The 24,932-nt window shown below is 46.6% G+C and overlaps 1 protein-coding gene across 1 annotated transcript in view; it reads right to left on the minus strand.

The window, feature by feature from the left end:
• COL6A1 (collagen type VI alpha 1 chain) overlaps positions 1 to 24,932 on the minus strand; it is a 56,752-nt gene that overhangs the window by 30,480 nt on the left and 1,340 nt on the right. Inside the window, exons 2-18 of the mRNA XM_056856862.1 lie at positions 24,659 to 24,788; positions 20,259 to 20,459; positions 15,975 to 16,134; positions 14,658 to 14,768; positions 14,534 to 14,554; positions 13,017 to 13,037; positions 12,854 to 12,898; positions 12,025 to 12,078; positions 8,062 to 8,106; positions 7,938 to 7,964; positions 6,797 to 6,823; positions 6,254 to 6,298; positions 5,187 to 5,240; positions 4,729 to 4,791; positions 3,764 to 3,826; positions 1,645 to 1,698; positions 1,522 to 1,557 (exon numbers count right to left, since the gene is read on the minus strand). Coding sequence (XP_056712840.1) covers positions 1,522 to 1,557; positions 1,645 to 1,698; positions 3,764 to 3,826; positions 4,729 to 4,791; positions 5,187 to 5,240; positions 6,254 to 6,298; positions 6,797 to 6,823; positions 7,938 to 7,964; positions 8,062 to 8,106; positions 12,025 to 12,078; positions 12,854 to 12,898; positions 13,017 to 13,037; positions 14,534 to 14,554; positions 14,658 to 14,768; positions 15,975 to 16,134; positions 20,259 to 20,459; positions 24,659 to 24,788 — 1,157 coding nt within the window. The remainder of the gene's footprint in view (positions 1 to 1,521; positions 1,558 to 1,644; positions 1,699 to 3,763; positions 3,827 to 4,728; positions 4,792 to 5,186; positions 5,241 to 6,253; positions 6,299 to 6,796; positions 6,824 to 7,937; positions 7,965 to 8,061; positions 8,107 to 12,024; positions 12,079 to 12,853; positions 12,899 to 13,016; positions 13,038 to 14,533; positions 14,555 to 14,657; positions 14,769 to 15,974; positions 16,135 to 20,258; positions 20,460 to 24,658; positions 24,789 to 24,932) is intronic.

The raw sequence follows: 24,932 nt of genomic DNA on the forward strand, positions 1-24,932 counted from the left end.
AGTGTTGTTTTCATCCTTAATGGGGAAGGGTGTTACAGAACCCTGGAGTCGGAAGGGGCATTCTAAGCTGCCTAGTCCGCTCCCTGCTCAAAGCAGAGGAAACTCAAAGCGAGAATGGCTGTCCAGCCTCTGCCAGAAGACCTCCAGCCAGTCACAGAACAGCACCTTTTCCCCACCTAGTAAGGCAAGCACTTTCCTTTGGGTCTGTTTCAGGATATCTATCCAAACTGGGAAGCTTCCTCTGATTGTGCAATTGTGTGGTTATAAGGTATTTTCTAAGGGTTTCTACCCTGTCACTTTGCTCTTGCTCTAGTACTGCACTCGAAGGATACCTTCTGAGCAGCTCAGTCTAGAGATTCACAAGAAGAGAAGAAGAAGGGTTGGTTTTTATATGCTGACTTTCTCTACCACTTAAGGGAGAATCAAACAGGCTTACAATCTCCTTCCCCTCCCCACAACAGACACCTTGTGAGGTAGGTGGGGCTGAGAGAGCTGTGACTAGCCCAAGGTCACCCAGCTGGCTTCATGTGGAGGAGTGAGGAAACCAACCCGGTTCTCCAGATTAGAGTCCACCGCTCCAAACCACTGCTCTTAACCACTACACCACACTGGCTCTCCTTGAGTGGTGGTGGAAGGATACCAGGGTTTTTTTCAGGGAACTCTTGGTCTAAGGGAGTTTCCCAGCAAGGAAAGACATGGTCCCCCCCTTCCTTCTGTAACATACCCAGAGGTATTCCGGTGTGTGTGGCCATTTACGCAGGGCTGTTTCTCCACGGTCACCCCCACCGACTGCTTCAGGGCTTCCTATTGATTATGCATGCCTTTCCCAATAGTCAGAGGTTGCCTCGTGTTCCCCATACATTTCTGGATGTTTTGCGTGTGTTTTCTGCATTCTGGCTAAAACAGCATCCAGAAAATACGGGCAAAATGTGCGGAAACGCGCTGGGAAAGCAAGGCAACCTCTGATGGTCTGAAAGGCCAGCATAATCAAAAGGAAGCCCCGAAGCAGTCGTCGGGGTGACCGAGAGGGAAACTGCTCTGCATAAATGGCCTGTGGGGGAGGATATTCTCGGGGGGGGGGGTTGGTTGTGTCTGCATCACAGCTTCATGTGGGAAAATGGTTCTGTCCATGCACAATCTGCAATTCTTTGCACCTGCCACATGGGCAGATAGGAGATAGCGATGGGTTGTGCACAGGAGTCACCAGGCCGGTGAGTCTCATGTGTGCCAAAGGGCAACTTTTTAAATGGAAAAGAAAGTCTTCCTGGAAAAATCCTTGGCTACATTTAGCCTCCTGCACATTTACTTAAAAGTATGCCCTATGGACTACAGTGCAACTTGAATCAGAATAAACAAAGCCTTTCATTACAGCACACCAGAGGTGGTTGCATTTGCTCCCATCGCTCTAAATGGATGAGCCCACCCAGGGTCCACTCAGCTTCCCAAGGTTTAAGCAGCACCAGATCCTGGGTTGCTCGTTTCGCTGGCAAGCTGAACCTCCAAAGAAGACAGTCGCCTTACCCTCTCTCCGGCGGGGCCATCTGGGCCAGGATTTCCCTGCAAGAAAAGGAAAGAAAACGTTGGAACCTTTCGCGCTGTATTCCACTCTGACCACTCAGTCCCAAAGAAACGTTTAAAGCGTACCTCATCTCCCATCTCTCCTTTCTCTCCAGCGCCTCCAGAGCTTCCCGGCTGACCCTGCACAAGAGAAAAGAAACAACTTGAAATAAAAGGATTCTAGGAAAAGAATTGGGGGGACATCTCTTGTCAGCTGGGAGCCACATGGCAGACACAAGCAACGGAGATGGACATGGCCTCCCGGGGCAAGATTCCCCACTTTGCAATCTGCCACACAGAGTCTGAATGCATCTGGCCTTACAAAGATGAAGTCTGAAACCCAGTATTTTGGAGTTGGGGGGGGGGTCTTTAATTTTGTTTACAGTCTTTAATTATATATAGTTTTCTGCTTTTAAGGGTTCGAAAGAAGAAACGTTTCAGAAGTGGAAGCTGGAAGCGTTCCAGTCATCTCGCTCCTGGCTTTGTGCCAGAGCTTGAAAGAAAATGGCTGCAAAGGCTAGAAAGGTCCTGACATGCACAGTCGCATGCACAGTAACACGCAAAAATGGCATGTAGGGTTGCCAGGTCCCTCTTCACCACCAGCGGGAGGCTTTTGGGGTGGAGCCTGAGGAGGGCGGGTTTTGGGGAGGGGAGGGACTTCAATGCCATAGAGTCCAATTGCCAAAGCGGCCATTTTCTCCAGGTGAACTGATCTCTACCGGCTGGAAATCAGTTGTAATAGCAGGAGGTCTTCAGCTTGTACATGGAGGTTGGCAACCTTAGTCCCAGGCTTCCCACTTATGGGGTCCTGAACTGCAGCAAACAAGTCCTAGAGCATCACTGCCTCACAATGCTGGCAGCTGAACTCCAAGGGAAACGGCTTAGCTGGTTGTGAGCCTAGGGTTGCCACCTCTGGATTGGGAAATCCCTGGAGATTTGGGGATGGCACCTGGGGAGGGCAGGTTTTGTGGAGGGGAGGGACCTCAGAGTAGTAGAATGCCATCGAGTCCACCCTCCCAAGCTGCCAATTTCTCCAGGGGAACTGATCTCTGCCGTCTGGAGATCAGCTGTAGTCCTGGGACATCTCTTGGCTGCACCTGGAGGTTGGCAACCCAGACAGAGCCTAAGTGGCACAGCAAGGGAAGCAGAGCATTTTATGTCCCCCTCTGTATGCTGGATGGGACAACGGGGCAGGAAGAAGAGCTGGGGTCGGGGCTCACCTCCCGACCCTATTTTCACACATACCCCATTCAAGAATGGCTCAAGCAAAAGTTAGGGATCCTGCCTCCCTTGCAGCTGAAGAGATGGGATTTGCCCCTCTGCATTTGTGTGATCCTAATAAAAAGGTAAAGGTCCCCTGTGCAAGCACCGAGTCATTCTTGACCCATGGGGTGTCGTCACACCCCTACGTTGTGTACGGGGTGGTTTGCCAGTGGCATCCCCAGTCGTCTTCCCTTTACCCCCAGCAAGCTGGGTACTCATTTGACCGACCTCGGAAGGATGGAAGGCTGAGTCAACCTTGAGCCGGCTACCTGAAACCGACTTCCGTCGGGATCGAACTCAAGTCGGGAGCTTTTGACTGCAGTACTGCAGCTTAACACTCTGCGCTATGGGGCTCCCCACAATTATTTTAGCTTTAAAAGACTGAGCACTTAAAAGCTGGCAAACATAAGGCCCGTGGACCGAATCCAGCCCCTTGAGAGCTCTTATCCGACCCGTGAGGCAGCCACCCCACCCCCACCCCCCAGTCTCAATCTGGGCTGGCAAGGCCTGGCCTGGCCCGACCAAGTGACATTTATGTCATATCTGGCCCTCGTAACAATCGGGTTTGACACCCCTGTGTTAAAGGCTCATTCAAGCAGGGAGTGTTTCTTTCCCTCATTGGCTCCACCAGGGATTCCTCACCAATTGTTGCTAGAATTTCCAGTAATTCCCCTCCATGTATGGTTGCCAGCTCCCAATAGGGAGATACCTGGAGATTTTGGGGGTGGAGCTTGAGGAGGGTGGGATTTGGGGAAGGGAAGGGACTTCCGTGATGCATAATCCCATAGAGTCCACCTTTCAAAGCAGCCATACTCTCCAGGGAAACTGATCTCTGTCGCCTGGAGTGATAACCCTACCTCCATGTACCCAAGCCTCCTCCCAATTGCATGGTCTGGCAACCCTAGCCAGCAAGACAATTGAGACTTCCTCTGTGTGGCCTTACCTTTTCTCCAGGGACTCCAGTATTTCCAGGCCTGCCTGCTTTCCCATCAAACCCAGGATCTCCCTTTAGGGGCACAAAAACAAAACAGAATTAAGCAGGAAAACACGGACCCACAATTGTGAATTCAGTAGTCCTTTTTTCCAATGAAATCATATGCATAATTTTTGTTTCCCCCACCCCTGCAGAGACCTTCAAGCCTGATTGGCTCATCCTGGCATGGAGGAGGATGAGGGCCCACCAATCCCCATTAAGAATGGCGAGGGTGGAACAACAGCACCAAGACCTCTAGGTTCTGGCTTTTGCTTGAGGACACCATCGGGTGAGCTCTAGATCCTTCTGGACTTTCCAACCCCATTTTGAACATCTGCATGCTCAGAACGCACAAAAACTGTGGACTCCTCATGCTCACAAGACATCTAACTGAACTAGGGTATGTTGCCAGCCCAAGGCCCCTCCTTAACTGCATCAGAAAAGGATTTTCTCGCTCACTGGTGGCAGAATTTAGAATAAAACGATTTCTGAAAGCTATTGGCCTTCACTGAAATATGAAGTGGGGAACTGGGATGTCATCCAAAGGGTGGCTGCCCGAAGACCTCTTCACCATGGCCTTTTCCTACTAATTCCTCTTGACGAAGTTCGCTAGGAATACTAAAGGTCTCGTGCCCTCAAACAGGCTGCTGCAGTGGCGTTTTGCTCAATGCCATGATCTTGATCACATCTCTCTTGGAAACAGTGATGGGTTTTTGCGCAGAATGGGAGAAAGGGCTTGCAATAGCTTTAGGCAACAGTGTTGTCGAAAGTTGTCCTCGTGAACCGAAAGAGGGTTCATGGAACCCCACCAGGCCTCCATCCTGTGGCACTGTACTGCAAGAACTTGCTTTTACATTTCAGGGTGGAACTGACTCCTGGCCAGAATGTAACCTATTGTGCCCCAGGCCATAAGAAAACAGCAGATTCTAACTCACCAGTACTCCTTTGGGCCCGTAAGGACCGGGGTCGCCCTTTGGTCCAGGAGGTCCTCGTAGGCCCTTAAAAAACCCAGAAAAAAGTCAGTATATGCAGAAAATGAAAACGTTATTACATAGTTTAGTGTTGTGCAGTGCTTCTCAGTGGAGTTGGCTGGAGAGGCAACTGGGTGCCTTGGACAGGAATCACAGAATCATAGAGTCGGAAGGGGCTACATAAGCCATCTAGTCCAACCTCCTGCTCAATGCAGGATCAGCCTAAAGCAGGGGTGTCAAACAGACGCGAGCCAGCCCACGAGCCAGCTGAGGCAACCGCCACCCCCCGGCTTCCAATGTGGGCCGGCAAGGCATGACCCGACCAAACCAAGTGACATTTATATCATATCCAGCCCTCGAAAACAAATGAGAAAGGTGAGCTCGGCTGGCAAGACTAAACGTAATCTGTCAAAGCTACGTACATCAAATCCAGGGGATCCTTTGCATCCAGGTAATCCATGAAATCCAGCTTCGCCCTGTAAGGAAAGAAGAGCTGTCTGTGTTAATTGCCCTTACAATCAAGAATGCAGCAGGTAATCAGCCATATTCTCAAAAACTGTAATGAGCTACTATGTGTGTGTTAAGTGCAAACTGAGGGCCGTGGCTTCCTTTATAGAGTCAATCCATCTCTTGTTGGGTCTTCCTCTTTTCCTGCTGCCTTCAACTTTTCCTAGCATGATTGCCTTTTCCAGTGACTCTGGTCTTCCCATAATGTGACCAAAGTACGATAGCCTCAGTTTGGTCATTTTAGCTTCCAGGGACTATAGAGGCACAATAATGGCTACAGAAAGCACCACAATGGAAGGAACTGCCTCCGTACGTTGTAGGGGACTGTGGAGGAAAAGAGATCCTCCTCTTCCTGCTCCACTTGATTGCTATGGTTGAAATTTATGCTTAAGCCCTTTCTGGCTAGACTCATAAGAACATACAATGAGCCCTGCTGGATCAGACCCGGGGTCCATCTAGTCCAGCATCCTGTCTCACACAGTGGCCAACCGGTTCCTCTGGAGGTCCAACAACAGGGCATAGAGGCCGTGGCCTTCCCCTGATGGTGCTTCCTGGTATTGGTAGTCAGAGGTTTACTGCATTTGAACATGGAGGTTCCCTTTAGTCACCATTCCAGGTCATCAAGAAAGCTGGCTGTCCCTACAGCATCTGTGGAGTTTTTCTGGAATTAATATTTTCAGGCCCAGTTACAGCTACTTCTTTCATACAGTATTGTTGCTGCTTTGCTTACTTTATACATTTTCTGATGCTTTGCAACTAAAAAAAAGCTTGGTAACTGACAGTCGTTAACATTACTAGTCCTCGGAAGATATAATCTATAAGATCTTGCCCCTTCCCCTTCTTTTCTGTACCCATTAACCTTTCAAGAAAGTTTTTTTTGGGGGGGAAAAACTACTAGTCCTTAACAGAGGAAATGAGAGACCTCCAGGTGTGCAGAAAGGGGCTAAGATTGTATGCTTTGCCCCAAAAGCTGTACTCTTACCTTCCTTCCATCAATGCCATCAATGCCATGCTTGCCCTTCTCCCCCTGAAAGCAGGAAAAAAACCCAGAATGAATGCCATGAAATGGAAGAACTGTTTTATTTAACAAAATCCTGTAAAGTAGCATCAACAAAAGTATAACCCTAGGCCCTGTGAGGTGGAGTGGGGTGGGGTTGGAAGTTGTTGTAGGCAGCCAAATTGCTGAAGCTGGGCAAGCTGCCAGAGAATCCTTTGTATGCCACCCGGAGTTCCAAAAGAGAAGAAAAGCAGCATATAAGTATAAACAGCCAGTGCTGTGTAGTGGTTAAAGCATCACGACGTGGGAGAGCCAGGTTCAAATCCACACTTGTGCCATGAAAGCTTGCTGGGTGAACTCGGGCCAGTCATCCTCTTAGCCTAACCTACCTCACAGGGTTGTTGTGAGGATTAAATGGAGGAGATAATGCTATAGGCCTCTTTGGTTCCCCATTGGGGAGATAGGCAGGATATAAATGAAATAAAATTAAATCAATCAATATTATAAATAAACAAAACACACACGTACCTTGGATCCTTTGGCACCTCTAGAGCCCTGTGTGTGGGAAAAGAGTATTTAGAAATTAGTATCATTTATGTTACCCACTGTGAGTTGGACCTGAGAGTCCACCTAGCTGAACTAGAGGAAAAGTTGACTGCCTTGCTCTTATGTTAAATAATGGGAAAGCAAGTAGATGAGAAACAGAAGCTCATAACCTTTCCGTTTCCATCCCACAGCAGTAGTCAATCAAAGTGCAACTTGCTTGCTCAGATTTGCCACAGGGGAAAGAAAGTTTTCCGTTTCCCTTGCATGATTTCAAGCAGAACCCCTTGTATCTGAATTGTTTGCCATGTGATGTTAACTGAAAAGCCTCAATATAGGCTGTGATTCAATGGGAGCTCAGAGAAGCCACAGAGTACGGTGGTGGCTGTATATCTCGAATTTCTACGAATTTCAGCTTTCACTTATTTCCTTTAAAAAGGCAATTTTCTAGCCCTTATGGAAAGTACACTTGTGGGGATTGGCTGCTGGATTCTCAGAAACCAGAAGGGGTGCAGAACAGTCTTTCCAGCAATCAGAGGGGGGCAGCCCTTCAGAATCACGCATAATGCTTTGCTCCACCCCCAAAAGCAGAAGAAAATGCACACACTGGACATCTTTCACACAGCATTCTGCTGTTGTCTTCACTGAATTCAACTTGCCATGGGGCAGAATTCAGATTTTTGTTTTTAAAAATGGAATAGCTACCTCTGCTCAACTGGGCATACTTAGCTGAGCTTCAGTTTTTTACCCAGATGATCTTTTTACTGTTATTCAAGGAATCAGACTAGTGATCGGTGGAAGGATACATTTGCTCATGCAGCTGTGAAGTAACATCTGCTTCATGAGGAGATAAAATATGCCAAATTATGGCATCCCTGTATTTGCCACTCAGTGCTGTTAGGAAAGGTATTGTGGCCAGAAAAACAACAACAAAATGAACAGTATGTGGAAGAATCAAATGCCCTAAGAAACTGGGTGACAACATAACAACATCCATCAAAAGTAAATTAAAATAATAAATAAAAGTGCAGAATGTAAGGGGACATGCACCCTTACCTGGAAGTAAATCCCATTAGAAATAGTGGAACTTACTTCTAAGTAAACAGTCAGTCAACAGCAAACTTGCCTTGTCACCTCGGCCTCCTTTTTCTCCCTAAAAAGGACAAGAAGAAAGAAAATGAGTACACGAGAAGAGAGGAGACAAAATTTAATTCTGAGGCATAAGAACTACGTTAGGAAGTCACGCTCACCTTCATCCCTTGGTAACCAACAGGTCCAGGGTCACCTTGCTTCCCCTAGAGTAAAGCAATAAGAACATAAGTCACTAAAATATTCTAGAAAGATAATTTGCAGTTATGGGTGACTGGGAGACATGGAGGGTTCACAGAGAAATTGACTTTTAAAGGAGGTAATAAATGTTACCTATTATTCTAATCTTTTTACTAATAATGAGATTTATAAAAAAATTGTGTTAGTATTAATTAATTTTTAATGAATATATTCAATGCTTTATCTTTAAATTTGTATGTCATTTAGTTTAGTGAATAAAATTAAAACATCAGGATTGGAATTACCTATACTAAAGAGTACATAGGTTTATTGATGGATGGAGGAAGATGTAGGGGAAGTCTTTTTCTTTTTTTCCTTTTTCTTTTTTTTGTCATATTGGATATACTTTCAACAATAATATAACTTTTTTTAATGGTTGTTAACAATTGTAGAAATGTATATGTTTATTGGATTTAGAAAAACAATAAAAATATTTTTTTAAAAAAAGAACATAAGGCACTAATAACGCTGAGTATAGAGGTTGTCAACTCTTATCATGGTAAATTCCTGGAGATTTGGGGGTGGTGCCCACAGAGGGAAGAGTTTGGGGAGGGAGCGCAGCATGGATGTGACACCATAGAGTCTACCCTATGAAGATGCTGTTTTCTCCAGGGGAATTGATCTATGTGGTCTGAAGATAGGGTTGCCTGGTTCCCACTGGTCACTGGTGGAGGATAGAAGGGTAGGGTTGCCATATACAGGTTGGGAAACCCCTGGAGATTTGGGGATGGAGCCGAGGGAGGTCAGGGACCTCAGTGGGGTACAATGCCACAGAGCCCACCCTCCAAAGCATCCATTTTCTCAAGGGAACTGATTTCTGTAATCTGCAGATGAGTTGTAATCCCCGGGGGATTCCCTAGGTCCCACCTGGAGGCTGGCATTTTTATCTGGAGACTAGCTGGAATTACAGGGGAATGCCAGGCCCTACCTGGAGGTTGGTAACATGAAAAGGAGTCCAAATTAAGTTCTTCTCATATGGACCAATACCTTGAGGGAGTTAGTCTGTTGTCAGTTGGGGCGGCAATTCCTTTCCCTGCAACAGTCAGCATGAAGACCTGAATCCAAAGCGCAGTAACACTATGTAGGGTTGCCATCTCTGGGCTGGGAAATATCTGGAGACTTAGGGGGTGGAGCCTGAGGAGGGTGGGATTTGGGGAGGGACTTCAATGGGGTATAAGCCCATAGAGTCCATCTTCCAAAGCATCCATTTTCTCCAGGTGAACTGATCTCTGTTGCCTGGAGATCAGTTGTAATAGTGGAAGATCTCCAGCCACCACCTGGAGGTTGGCAACCTCACAGTATGGCCTACATTATTCACTGTCTGGCCTGAAACTAAAACCAAAGGAAATATCTTCTGTGAATGTAGGGTTGTTTCCTGGGCATCCGAACTCATCACAAACAAGGTGTGTAACAGGCTATTTGTGGATGGGGGAAGAAGCTCACCATCTCCCCATATAAAAGGGCCTAGTTTTTTTTTTAAAAGGAAGGAGGGAAAATTACATTTACTCCACCCTTCAACAAATTTGATCATGAACACACCCAAGGAACACGGCTTCGTTTGTACTTTGAAAGCGGCAGATTCCAAAACGCAGTCAAAGAAAGGTATCGAAGGGAACGGTGAGTCAGAGGAATCCTGTGTGGTCAAATACAGCTTTTTTTTTTTTCTTTTTCAAACTTTTGAATGATGAGGCTTTGGAACAAGAGAAAGCTTGTATAAAGAGATGCTGATGAGGAACCTCCCATCTAACAGGGGCTTAAAATGTGTTCCTTGCTACCAACACCATTTACCAGCCAAAAAACAACTGGTGCCGTGCTAGGTCAGGAGAAGGAGGAAACTGGAATTTTAAGTCAGAGAAATATTTATTTACGAAACCTCTAGGTTGCAGCTCTCAGCCAGAGGTTTTCATACATGCCATTAAGTGCCCTGTTCTCAGGGGCCGACGAGTGACTGTACGGCTTCCCAGGAAAACTGTTCAAGAGCATTAAAATTAAATTAAGGAAGGCTTAAGGCTAAAAGCTCCTTTGAAAACAGTGAGTCATCACTACAGTCGTTCACTGTTTAAAACTGCAATTCACAGGATCATAGATTTCCCCAATGGTCAGCTCTGGAACCTGTCGTACATGTAACGCATTTCAGTTTTTCTTTGCAAAATGCTTCTTAAGAATGTCATTGCAAACCTAGAATATTTCCATTGTGTTTAGTAATCCCCAGAAAGATAACAATGACCCCCCCCACACACAGTTATCAGCTGCTTACTATAATGTGTGTGTGTGTGTGTGTGTGTGTGTGTGTGTGTGTGTGTGTGTATAAGGTAAAGTGAGCCATCAACTTGCAACTGACTCACAGGGAACCCATGGGGTTTTCAAGGCAAGAGACGAGCAGAGGTGGTTTGCCATTGCCTGCCTCAGCAGAGAAGCCCTGGACTTCCTTGGTGATATCTCATCCAAGTGCTAACCATAGCTGACCCCGCTTAGCTTCTGAGCTCTGACAAGATTAGGCTACTAAACTGGTTTATTAGGCCACAAGTTCATGTTTGGGCAACGGCACTGTTCAGCCTTCATCTAACTCTCAACATACATAACCAGTGCTTCACAACAACCGTCAGCCCTAGATAGATATCCATTCTTGTTTGTGGGCTTCTGAGAGGCACCTGGTTGGCCACGGTGTGAACAGGCTGCTGGACTTGATGGGCCTTGGTCAGATCCAGCAGGGCTTTTCTTTTGTTCTTATGCTCTTAGTCACATTTCTCATGAAAAGATCAGCCCAGCTGAGGGTGCCCAGGTAAACATCTAATATATCCAAGCTGGATGTAGACATAAAAGTCTGTTTGTGGATCGCCCTTGCAGAAGTCAATAAAGGGCTTTTAGGTTAGGAAACAGTGAACAACAGCCAGCATGACCAGATATAAGGCGTGACTAGGACATGGCACTTTTAGCAGAGTGGTAATCCAAGAGTGGGAATTCCATCACGGTGAAAAGTGCTACATATTGCAATATTATTGCACTGAAAATAATGGAATTTCCCATGTTTAAATCATACTGTTTCCAAAATATAACCAAACACGTGAACTGATAAAAGGGCAACAATGAATGGAGGGACCAGTTCATATTTATGGAAGAGCAAATGTAACGCTGCAAACGTTATTTTCCACACCAATCAATACCTGGGACTCGCATGCAGGTAAGCACATGGGATGCTTGGTGGACTGATACTGGAGCCCCGGAGATAGGTCAGTGGTCACCCAACAGGGATCCACAGCATATTTGTATGTGGTATATTTGTTAGTATTAAGTTATTCTTTTCCACAGCAACAGTGACCTAGGACTGAGGAAATCTGCTTGGATGAAACGGCTGAATATCAATCCGAATATCCCGCCTCCTGCTTATAAATTTCCTGTTCATGAATGGTCCAACAATATTGGACTCTGATTGAATACCCTGATATTACCCTGACATTGCTGATATACATATAGACTTCTGATGATTGATGTATTGATATACAATTGGACAGTATTGTGTATGCTAGCACTTGCAATATATGTTTGGTAGGCGTGTGTGTGTGTGTGTATATATATATATATATATATATATATATATATATATATATATATATATATATATATATATATATATATATATACACACACACACACACACACACACTTTAATTATGTCTGCTTAACCACACATGCTGTTATTTTTAATACTTTATTGTATTCAGTATAGGTTTTTGTTTTGTCTTTGCATAATCTCCCAAAAGGATGGCACCTTCACAGCAACAAGCGGATAGTTCAAAGCAATAATTAAATCAATTCCCCAAATAAGGGATTCCATTAACCGACTATTTCCCCCCGTGCGAAGTCAATCATGTCCTCTGACTTACAGGCTCTCCAGCGTCTCCTTTTTCACCCGGCAGACCAGGCTTCCCTCTTTCTCCCTGGAAACAAAACAGCAGGGAAAGTTATTATACCATTTCCATCTCTCGGTTGAGTTTCACAGAATGCAGTGATGCAAACAGACTCAGAGCGGCGGTACCCATGGGACGTGCGGTCCATGGCGCCTTCCCCTACCCAATCACATTTAAATTCTCATAATGCTGCTTGGTGCGATCATATTCATGCTTTCCTTCCCCGCCTTGAAAATTCCCCTTTAAAAGCACTGTAAAATTTTGCTGCCCTGTCATGTTCCAGGAGGAGCCATGGCTCAGCGGTACAGCACCTGCCTGGCATGCAGAAAGTCCCAGGTTCAATCCCTGGCATCTCCAGTTAAAATATATGGCAGCAGGTGATGTGAAAGACCTCTGCCTGAGACCCTGGAGAGCCGCTGCCAGCCTGAGCAGACAAACTTTGATGGACCGAGGGTGTGATTTAATACAAGGCAACTTCACATTCAGTGGTGCAGGCAGATTGTCTGAGCTGAATGGTCGTATGCCCATTCTCCTTTAGATGTACTTGAAAAGTGAAGCTACAGCTTGCTTTTAAGGGACCCCTGCTGAGCCGGGGGTGCAAGAGCTGGGCCCCTGACGGGACACCCGCTTTCTGAAGGATGTTTTAAGCAACCGCCTTAAAAAAAGTCAAAAGAACACACACGCCTTCGCAAACGCAAACTATCTTTCAGTCCGAGGCCTATAAAAAACACGCCAGAGCAGCGTTTGTCTCAAATCCAAACCAAACACGACTGTGCAGAAATGGCAGTCTGGCTGAGAAACATACCTCATATCCGGCATCTCCAGAGGGTCCCGGGGGGCCTCGGGCGGGCTAGAATACAAAAGAGAACAATTAATACTGAGAACTGTGAGCCCTAATGGTTACAATTAATATAGGTCAAATATTATAAATGTATTATAAATGAGAGAGCAATTGCAATTGTGCTCACCTGGCATTCGTAGGAGCAGCACTGTCAGCAAAGGGAAAAAAAGATATCACACGATTAGAGGAAACAGAGGGCAGGTTTCATGGAAGAACCTACCACCCTGAGAACTGAAGTGGAAAGCTCTCCCAGTGTCTGCTGCCGCCAGGTGAAAGAGGGATGAGACACATGCCACAGAGAGCAGTTAGATATAGGGTTGCCAGGTCCCTCTTCACCACTGGCGGGAGGTTTTGGGGGCAGAGCCTGTGGAGGGTGTGGTTTGGGGGAGGGACTTCAGTGCCATAGAGTCCTATTGCCAAAGCGGCCATTTTCTCCAGGTGATCTCTATCGGCTGGGGATCAGTTGTAACAGCAGGAGATCTCCAGCTAGTACCTGGTGGTTGGCCACCCTAGTTAGATAGGAAAGTGAGGTCAGCACCTTATCTCCTGTTAAGCGTCATTCCTTGTCTGTCTCCAGATTGCTACCTTCAGGGTAATATACTCCTTTTTCTCAGAAGTCCCAAACTTGGTCTCTCTCTCAGCTGGTGATGTTGTGAGGATCCTATCTCTGTCTCTCCTCTTCACTATCAAGTATGCTAGTTCCTGCATAAAGCTTTACCTACACTTTAATCAGGTTGTGCAGCTTTGCTGTGTTAATTACTCTGCCAACAACAGGTACGGATGGGGAGGGTCATTCATAAATCCATTCATGTGACAACTTCCCACCTCTGCTTGAAAATGTGGGCTTTTAGAGGACAGGGCTACAACTTGCAAGAGGATTGGAGGCAAGAGATGATTTTCACTGCAGATGGTTTCTGACATCATGTATTTTAAGAACCAGTTGACTGTCGATGGTTTCCCAGTCTGCTGTTTGCACACTGAGGATATCCTAGCACTTTACATCAGCAGATACAAAGATCATTTGTCTCTGCAGATCATTTGGCCCTGTGATCTAGACAGGAGAACCTTTGGTGTACTGCATAACGCCTGATCCTCCCACCAATCTCCATACAAAAAATAATTTGCTATTTCTAGACAATGGAATGAGAGAATCCTGCCTGCACCTCTAATTAGATCTGCCTTGTGAGTCTGAGCTCAAGAGGAGCAGAAATGGTTGTAAACAATGGGAACAGGGCTGCCAGGTCCCCCGGCCACTGGCATTAAGTTATAGTTAGTAGCACAGACCATTAGCCAAAGGTGGTGCTTGGGGGGTATGTCCACTAGGACATATGGTTATATGAGCCATGGAAATAGATCATTGTACTAGGATTGCCAGGAACCTCCTGGCTACTGGCAGGGGATGGAGCACTAGGGTTGCCAGATCCAGGTTGGGAAACTCCTGGAGATTTGGGAATGGAGCCTGGGGAGGGACCTCAGTGAGGTACAGTGCCACAGAGTCCACCCTCCAAAGCATCCATTTTCTCCAACGGAACTGACCTCTTTCACCTGGAGATGAGCTGTAATTCCATGGGATCCCCAGGTCCCACCTGGAGGCTAAAGAAGTAGAAATGATTCCCCAGCTGCAAAACAGCGGGAAAAACTTACCTGGTGCTCCACATTCTCCATCTGAAATAAATAACCACAAAGAAATCAAATGATGAGGCGGAAATTAACAAGGTAGCCTTGGAAACGCATCAGGAAGGCGAGAAGCAGAGATGAAAAGACTCACAATCATGTCAGTGATGGTGTCGATCGTTTTCTCAAGCGCCTGCGGAGATGCGGTTGCCGTAAAGTTGCGACGATAACTGTGGTCTGTGGCGATGATACTCAGCCTGGATTCCTAGGGGGAAATGAGCACAAACCCATGGCATGAGAAACCAAAGGACTCGGATGCTTTCTTGCCCCTTTCCTAGTTCCTTGGAAATTCAGCTGAACAACTGAGTTAATCCCTGTGCTGGCCGTTAATACTAGGGTTGCCAGGTCCCACTTCACCACCGGCAGGAGGTTTTTGGGGTGGAGCCCAAGGAGGGCAGGGTTTGGGGAGGGACTTCAATGTCATAAAGTCCAATGGCCAAAGTGGCCATTTTCTCCAGGGGAATGGTCTCTATCAGCTGGAGATCAGTTGTAATAGTGGGAGATCTCCAGCTACCACCTGGAGGTTGGCAACCCTAATTAATACTGCAGCGACCTCAGAAATCAAGGGGAAAGCGGCAGTTTTTACAGTAAGAATCAACCCATATTGCAGAAGCAGCCTGGTACGATCCTCCACTTTGCCATGTTTTACTTCACCCTCACACTGGAAGGAACCCAAGAGGTGCAAATATTTGGTGAGAGGCCCCTATCCACTCGCTAGACCTGAATCTTATTTTGGGTTAGGGTTGCCAGGTCCCACTTTGACACTGGCGGAAGGTTTTTGGGGCAGGGGCTGAGGAGGGCAGAGTTTGGGGAGGGACTTCAATGCCATAGAGTCCAATTGCCAAAGAGGCCATTTTCTCCAGGTGAATTGATCTCTGTTGGCTGGAGATCAATTGTAGTAGCAGGAGATCTCCAGCTGGTACCTGGAGGTTGGCAACCCTATTTTGAGACCAAAGCACAAGAGTACCTTGGATACCTATTGAGCGTGTACTTTTCTCCCAGAGAAGGCATATGGGTGAAGTTAGTTCTAATGGTTTTGTTAATTTACAGGGGAAGAAGAATACTGCTGCATTTGACGCCTTCACTCAAATCGGGCCTAAGCAGTGATGACTGGCTCTCAAAGGGAATCCTGGGCCCGTGCTTTTATCTGTAAATCATCATCATCATAATTGCCATCAAGACTTATGCCCGCCCCGCTCATGGGGTTTTCAAGGCAAGAGATGAGCAGAGGTGGTTTGCTATTGCCTGCCTCAGTGGGGCAACTCTGGCTTTCCTTCATGGTCTCCCATCCAAGTACTGACTGTGGGCGATGCTGCTTAGCTTCTGAATTCTGACAAGCTCGAGCTAGTCTGGGCTATTCAGGCTGCTAGTGGTGGCTTAAAACTTTTTTTAGTGCACCCATGCATCATACCAGATGGTTTGGAGAGATGGCGATGGAGAACACTTTGATCCCCAGGTGCCTGGCTTCATTGACAGCATCTTCTAGCCCTCCGCAGGGCTCTTTGTAGCCGTCCCAGGGATGGCCGTCTGTCACCACAACCAGATATTTATTTTCCTTCTGATGAGATCCCCTGGAAACATTCAAACCAGTTAGTGATGATGATGAAGAAGAAGAGGAAGAGGAGGAGGAGAAAGAAGAGTTGGTTTTTATATGCCAACTTTCTCTACCACTTAAGGGAGATTCAAACCAGCTTACAATCACCTTCCCTTCCCCTCCCCACAACAGACACCCTGTGAGGCAGATGGGGCTGAGAGAGCTCTAAGAGAGCTGCAACTAGCCCAAGGTCACTCAGCTGGCTTTGTGTGTAAGAGTGGGGAAACCAACCTGGTTCACCAGATTAGCGACTGCTGCTCATGTGGAGGAGTGGGGAATCAAACCCGGTTCTCTTGATCAGAGTCCACTGCTCCAAACCACCACTCTTAACCACTACACAAATCTGGCTCTCAACATTCAACACAATCACCTCTCAACATTCAACACAATCAACACTGTCTCTATTAAGCATACCACACCCATGCACCCACATTTTCCCCATGTTTTCCAGATGCTATTTTGGCAAGAATATGGAAAACGTGGGCAAAATGCACAGAAACGCACGAAGAGAGCAAGGCAACCTGTGACAGTCGGGAAAGGCAAGCATAATCAAAATGAAGCACCGGAGCAGTCAGCCGGGAAACAGCCCTGCATAAATGGCCATAGGGAGGGACCCACCGGAGGGTTTGTCTTGCGACTTCATCACCGCCCCACAACAGACATGTTATGAGGTAGGTGGGGCTGAGAGAGTGTGATTAGCCCAAGGTCACCCAGCTGGGTTCATGTGGAGGAGTGGGGAAACAAATCCAGATTAGCATCCGCCGCTCATGTGGAGGAGTGGGGAATCAAACCCGGTTCTCCAGATCAGAGTCCACCGCCCCAAACCACAGCTCTTAACCACTACACCACAACTGGCTCTCAGAAGGCAGGATGAATCATCAAAGTCCACTGCTAAGCTATTGGAACATATACTGGATGTCCAACCCTGTTGATGGTATTGACTTATTCTGTGTAGCCCACTCTGAGTCGCAATGAGACAGCTTTACTATAAATAATGTGAATAAATAAACAAATAAGCGTTTACGAAGATTCCAGAATTATCAGACGGTTCAATCAACCCCTTTCCCTGAGTTAAAGAACAAAATATATTTCCATCTCCTTTGAGAGATTAGCTCTATTCCCAGAGTAACTCTCAGCACTGCAATTCTTAACCTTCTTTTATGCCCAGATGACATTTCAAGCCCTTGAAATTAGAGTTAAAAGGAGGAATCCCCTGCAGACCACAAAAATCAAATTTCGTTTCTCCAGAAGAACAGCACCATCACTATGCTGGTGAACCTAAGTGACAAGATCATGGTTATACTCTGAGATCAGGCCCAACTTTAAACACCTCAGCTTTCCCGTCTAGCCCGCTCCAGGGTTAAAGACTTACTTTCTGCTGCAAAGTTATAATGGGAAAGGTACTGGCTGCACATTTCTCCTTATAACTTCACAATAAAAAGGGCTATACACTTACTTGCTTTTTTTAAAAGAAGAATGAGACCTGGGAACTATCACATTGCTGCCATAGATGGTTATATCACTCTAATGCTATAGTGACACAGCGATTAGTGATTTTTTTAAATGAAAAAAGCACTTCCACATGGGGAGGGGGGAAATGGCTGCCATAGAGACTAAGATAAAGAAAATGGAGGTGATGTGGGAGGGACTTGAAAATGTGAGCACCTTCCTGACTACACAGTGACCAAAGGCATTTTGACTGAAATCTTTCCAAAAAGACCATACCAATCCAGGCCCGTGAACGCACCAGCAACTTACCTCGCTATTTACACGCGTCCAGTACGAAAGCATCCAAAACGAGTTTAAATTTCTGTTCCCACTGCGCCGCCTTTGTCCGCTGCTTTTGATAAGCCCAGACCGGCACGATCCCACGCATGCCCAGTTGGCGCTCCAAGCAAGGACGGCGACTGGTCCAGCGTGAGTAAGGGACGTGGGGAGAGTGCGGGGGTTGGCTGGCAGCAGGAAATGGATGGAACATAGTTTGCATGTTCCCACTGTAAGGCACCGGGTGTGGAGGACGTTTTATTTTTTTAAATCGGCGTATAACAGATGCGCTTAACGCGGCGAAATTGCGCTCTGGAGACGTCCTCGGAATCCTTCGGGTGAGTTGCAGTGGGGACATGCAAGGAAATCCCGCGGAAGCCGGCGTCGCAAATGGTAAGTGCGGACACGGCCCAGGTTTGGGAAAGATCGCAGCAAAGCAGGGGAAAGCACAGAAATAAGACGAACAGAGGACAATGTCACGTGGACGCTCCTGCAAACAATAAGTCAAGGCAGAGCAAAATATCCGTGTGGAAACAGCCATGCTCATTGTGGGAAGGCCTCATTAACAGCCTTGCCAAAGTATTCTGGATCAGCTAAAGTCTGCAAATGCTTTTCAAAGGCAGCCTTCCGTATAGCCAGGAAGTGTATAATATCTTGTACATATGACTGACATAAAAAAAACGAAATAGATTTAGAAGAAAGTACTGGCTCTGACATTCAAAGGCCTGATTATATTTTCATTGCAAAAATGTAACTGGGTTCCTTCTCGTTTCGATCGCGATGGGAAGGTGGTGTTGAGGAAACCTCAGGTGTTTGGTATGGCTAGAATCACTCTGAGCGTAATAACCATCTTTTGCATCTAGACGGCACTTTATAGAACATTCAAAGGAGCTCCCAGACATTCCTGAACTCCTTACAACAATCCTACAAAGCCAGTAGCTTTACCCCCACATTGCAAGGATGGAGGCTGAGAAAGACTGACTAAACCGAAACCACATCTATATACACGTTCTTCCTTCTTCAGAGGAGTTCAGGATGACATAGATGGCCTTTCTTCCCCGCTTCTAATTCTTACAACAACTCTCTAAGGCAGGGGTCCCCAACGTTTTTGAGCCGGCGGGCACCGTTGGAATTCTGACACAGCATAGTGGGCGCAGCAACCAAATGGCTGCCACAAAATGGCTTCTGCAGGAGGAGGAGCCAGGGACAAAATGATTGCCATAGCTCTACTTCAGTCACATAATGAAGGTCCTTGTGCTGTGGTGGCAGATGCTGCCACGGCCACATTTTTAAAACTCTGCACAGCCAATCAAATCTCCAATAGTTGTTCAGGAGTCTTGCTGGGCAAAAGCCCTACCCGGCCCCACTCATTTCCTAAAAACACCTGGTGGACCCTAGCAAAAGTGTCCACACCACATTGGGTACCCCTGCTCTAAAGTTTTATGGCTGAGAGCATCATGGAAGCATGGGGAATTTATGGCTCAGGTGAGATTTGATGCCGATAGTACGGTCTCTTTGATACTTCACAAACGAGTTCTGAACTTATCGCATACATGCCTTTTCTTTAGCCGTATACTATCTAGAAAAAAAGTTTTGCAGAAGTCTGTCTTGCTCGTATGACTCCTCCTTTTACCCAGTCTCCACTAAGACATCTGGGCATAACTATGGATGACTGTCTGTTTGTTGTATTTATTAACGGAGACTTCTTTTCAACCACTGTTCACCCACGTGGTGAATTGTTCGCATGCAAATTCTAGAGGGCATGAAGTGCTTTCCCATTTCTGTGTGTGTGGAGGGGTGCTTTAGTAGTACATGGCTGTACATACCATATCTAAGAAACAGCATCCACAAGGAAGAGAAGGAAGCTTTGAAAAGCAAATGAATCCCGCACGCAGGCCACTAGAAGATCCACATCTAAACCCAAGATTTGACATGTGCAAGGTTTTCATGTTTTCCCGAAGCCAAGTTCTCCACAATTCTGTGCTAGAAATCTGAGCAGTGTCTTGTTGCAGGGTTGTGGCCAGAAGTCTAACCATTCTGTTACTACTACAACTACTACTACTACCACCACTACTACCACCACCACTACTACCACCACTACCACCACCACTAGTAGTAGTAGAGCTACTACTAGTAGTAGTACCACCACCACTAATAGTAGTACTGCTATTACATACTATCATTCACTTGAGCCTATGTAATCAAGTGGAGGTGATAGCCCTGAATGCCCCTCCCAGTCAGGCAGAAATCTGCTCCAACTGCCTTCAACAGCCAGCTGGACATGCGTTCGCTCGCTTTTCTCTCTCCCTACTCACAGCACGAGAAAAGCCCACTCACCCAATGAGTAGCTCTTCAATCCCTCTCTTGATGGCACAGTCCGTGTAGGTGCCTTTCCCGATAGAAATCACGGAGGACACTCGCTTCTTCAGGTCCTCCCGCCCGTCGGGCAAACGGGTGAGCCCCTTGATCACTTCGACCACATCGCTGTAATGCAGGGCACCAGCGTTCCACACCAGATTTCGGTCACACCGATAATATCTGTAGAAAGAGAAACATTTCCTTAGCTTTGACACCTCTAGCACGCTAATATATGCCACAGTATACAACCCAAGTCCTCCACTCTCTTCCTCAAGACACTAGGAAAAGGAGGAAAGGTTACCAGGATCTCATTTCTAGAGAGATCTGCTGCCCCCAGCTGGCCCTCTCCTGGAGATTTAGGGGTGGATCCTGGAGAGGACAGGGACCTCAGCTGGGTTTGCCAACTATGAGTAGAGAAATTACTGGATTTGGGGGGAGCGGAGCCTGGGGAAGGTGGGGTTTGGGGAGGGGAGGGACCTCAGCAGGATACAACGCCATAGAGTCACATGAACACATGAAGCTGCCTTATACTGAACCAGACTCTTGGTCCATCAAAGTCAATATTGTCTACTCAGACCAGCAGTGGTTCTCCAGGGCCTCAGGCAGGGGTCATTCACATCAGCTAACTTTGGGAAGGTAAATGTGGGGGGATCACAGGCTTCCTGACATGATGTAGTTACTTATGGCACAACCGCAAGTGATTTCATTGCATTGCCAGTGGCACTCTAGCATTCAGTCAAAACTCTATGGTTAAACCATACAGTTTTGGCCAAAGGCTAAAGCACTGCTGGCAACACGGTGAAATCATTTCTTGTCACAACAGAAGCAGCTCCATCACACCACCATTGACGTCATGATGTTGCCAGCAAATCTCCCCCACGTCAGTCTCCCGCCAGTTGCCAGTCTTGTGCTAGCAACCACAAAGGGAGAACGATAGATCTCAGAACTTTTAATATTCTTCCAAAGTGTTTGCTGCACAATATCACACTGAACTAAAGAGATCAACCACATGCTATGGAATCTATGGTCGTTTATGCATGGGTACTTTCACTCACGTTCGCCCCCGGTCTGACTTGGTTGTTCCTTGGAGTTATGCATGAGTTTTCTGTCCATTAGACATGATCTTGCTACCAGCTCTAGCAAATCCCAGGTCTTCCTGGTGCAGATAAAATCCAATTCTTCGATCTCTCCTGAGATCAGGCCGGGTGAAATCTCCGTGCATGAGCAAAGTGCAGGGCATAGAAGCTTATGGGGTGTGTGTGATGTTTTTCTCCCAGGAAGCACCACAACCAATTACATATTACAAAGCAGCGTTTAAAGGGGTGGGAACTAAAATGCTTCCTGCTTTCTCTGAGTTCTTTCTGAGCTGAAAGGATTTTAAAATGACATTTGGGTTTCTCTCCCCCCCTTCCGTTTAGAGAGCTCCGTTTTTGTTTCGCTTTTTAACATGGCTTCCTGCCCAGGGGGTGGGGTGGGGAACTGGATGCTTCTCTCACTGTAAGCACTACAGCCAATTACAAAGCAGCATTTCAAAAGGCGGGGACTAAAAGGCTTCTTGATTTGAGCTTGGTGACTGTTGGTGCCTAACAATGTTTGGATTTGCAACAGAAAAGTGTGGGTCCAGCGAGCAATAAACCCTAGGTAAAACTCCCATGCATAAACAACCTACATTACATAGTCCCTAAACACTGTAGACACATATTGTTGGTTCCTTCCTTCTTCATGATTGCCAGCTACCTGAGCCCCAGGTGGGCAAGGTGTGTGTGAGGTGCCACCACAGAGCTGGGCTTCCTGAGTGCTAGATGGGGTGGGCGTGAGCGGCTGTCACCACCAGAGAAGAAGGAGGAGGAGGAGTTGGTTTTTATATGCCGACTTTCTCTAGCACTTAAGGAAGAATCAAACCGGCTTACAATCACCTTCCCCTCCACACAACAGATACCCTGTGAGGTAGGTGGGGCTGAGAGAGCTCTAAGAGGGCTGTGACTAGCCCAAGGTCACCCAGCTGGCTTCATGCGTCGGAGTGGGGAAACAAATCCAGTGCACCAGATTAGCCTCCACCGGTCATGCGGAGGAGTGGGGAATCGAACCCGGTTCTCCAGATTAGAGTCCACCACACCAAACCACGCTCTTAACCACTACATCATGCTGGTGGACAGTCTACGCCCTAAACGTGGAGTCCATGAGCAGCAGTGGTGGCAAGAGCCTGTTCTTATTCTTTCCCCCCTCCGTTGGGGAGTGGGGTTGGGGGAGTCCCTCGAGAGTGGGTCTCAGGGCATCTTCTCCAGTTGGCCGTTGGCTAACACCGCCCCGGCGTCCAAACACGCCGGGCCACCCCTACTGCCCAGCAACCACACTGTGTTCTAATTGTTGAAGCTCATTATTCTCTCACATATTACTTTCTGAAAGGAAGCATTACGTCAAACCTTGGCTTTCTCATGAGAAGCGTCTGGCTCTCAGTGAAACTTGAGAGAAGCGACATGAGATCCTATCCTTTGCCAACGAACACCAGTCTGAAACGACCAGCGTTCCTGGCTTACTCCAAGGCATTTTCTCACCTTGTCTCTTGGTCGTTTCAGCAAGAGCTTCTTTCTCACCCACCTTTTTGGCCACTTTAACAGTATCTTTAAACTGCGGATAATATACCTCGCAGCCACCAAAGCAGATTAGCCAAGTTGATGCAGCAGAGTCATAGGGTTGGATCCAGCAGTAGTTTTCACTGACGGAAGAGATCCTTGTCAGTGGATCAGGACTCCATTGCCTCGCCTATCCCACAACAGCCCAAAATACTCCCCTAAATTGTGCTCTTTTGGGAAAAGGAAAGGAGGTTAAGAAACAGCATGAGGGGTCAATTGGGGGTCTGCATTGGAAGGTGAACATTAGCAAAAGCTGCCTCCCCTCCATTCGCAGCAAACTACTGCTTGATCCAACCCATAGTTGGTAGACAGGGAGGTTGCCACATTTCTCCCCAGAGCCTGACTTCCTGAATGACCTCATTTTGCTCTTGGAGAAGCACGTGCATAACCCACCCATAATTCCTTTGCATTTGAATCTGAGATGTCCGCGCGCACAATTATCTATATTTTCTGTTTATGACTTCCCCCTCCTAACAGATTATCAACGTATCAGCGTAAGTTTCACTTATCAAAAATTCAGCATGCCAAGCTGCTGTAGAAGCCCAGGAATTGGGCCAGTAAAAAATGCTGACTGCCCGAGAAACTTTTATGATTCTTACACAACAATTAGAGAAATGGTGGGAGACATGCAAGGCATTTTTCTATGCATTTACATGTATGTTTTGGTCATGTGCTGTGGGAACAAGGCAGCACCGATTTGAATAAATAAACAGTACAAACAATACACTCAATATACTTTGAAAATATATTTTGAAATCTATTTTGATAATACATATTTTGCAAATAATGCATATTCTGAAAATAATGATATATTTTGAAAATAGTTTCAAAATCCACACCATGGGGCAGAGACCGACGGGGGGGGGGGGGTTTCTACAACCTGAAGGAATGCCCAGGTTTGCTGAAAAATCTGAAATTATAAAATTTGGGGGGGAGATTAACCCCCCATAGAAGCAAGCTTTAAAAGGATGAATGCCCACTGGGATCTTGTGAGACCATATACTGAGATCTCGGAGGCCATTTTGCTGGTTGCTAGGCAACCACAACAATACTGGGGAGTCTTCCAAGCTTTGGTCAGTTAAATGCAGGGAGGAGAGCGAGACCAAAAAAAAAGCAGAAGGAGGGAAGGAAGCAGGTAGAGGGAACCTGAAAGGGAGGGAACAGGAAAGATAGTTGAGTGGGTGGGAGAGAAGAAAAGGGGCGAGGATGCCAAATGCCCTTAAGAACAGCCAGACACTCCCAAAGTTAGCAGATGGAGCTTTGCTCACCACTTCTTTCCATATTGGAAAAACACGATCGGCTCCGTTTTGGTGCTTCTAGCTACTGTTAAATACACAGGGCCAGAGTTTGTAGAAAGGTAACAAGTTCAGTCCTCAGTATTGCATTTGAAAAAAGCCCACATTCCTTCTCCTTACATGAATTTCAGGAAACAGAAAACAGCAAAAATGGGATCTTGTGAATAGTAACCATCCAGGGCAGGCTGTTTAGAGAGGCATCCTACCCCACCGGCTGTTTAGAGTTCAGAACACCCCTATGAAGTCTAGGACAACGTCAGGGAAATATCACACAACCATAAAACAGATATTTGTAAATTCAGGTGGCAGACTTTGTAAGAGATTTTATGTGAATACCGTCAATATTTATTGACCATTTGAAACAAAAAAAACCCCATGAAATTCCCAGATTTGGGTGTTGTTATGACACTGGCTCCCAGTGCAGGAAATCTGATGATAACCCTGGTATTACCTCTCATTTAATCTATCAATGAAAAGGTTGGTGAACTCTGTGATCTTGTCGACCAAGGCTCCAAACGGCTTTTCCCTTAAGGCAACACTTTCCGAGGTATCCAGGACAAAAAACAAATCCACGGGGCAATCTGTTCAAAATCAAAAAGAGGACATTTTTTAATGAACGGCTCTCGCGTTGCAAGACTCCTTAGAAAACCTGTCAGGTATCCTAGGGAAGTTGGACTCCGTGTTTGGAGGACATCACTAAAGACACCTGGCCTGCCAGAGATTCG

Source organism: Euleptes europaea, chromosome 10, assembly GCF_029931775.1.
Source record: "Euleptes europaea isolate rEulEur1 chromosome 10, rEulEur1.hap1, whole genome shotgun sequence".
Classification (NCBI taxonomy): domain Eukaryota; kingdom Metazoa; phylum Chordata; class Lepidosauria; order Squamata; family Sphaerodactylidae; genus Euleptes; species Euleptes europaea.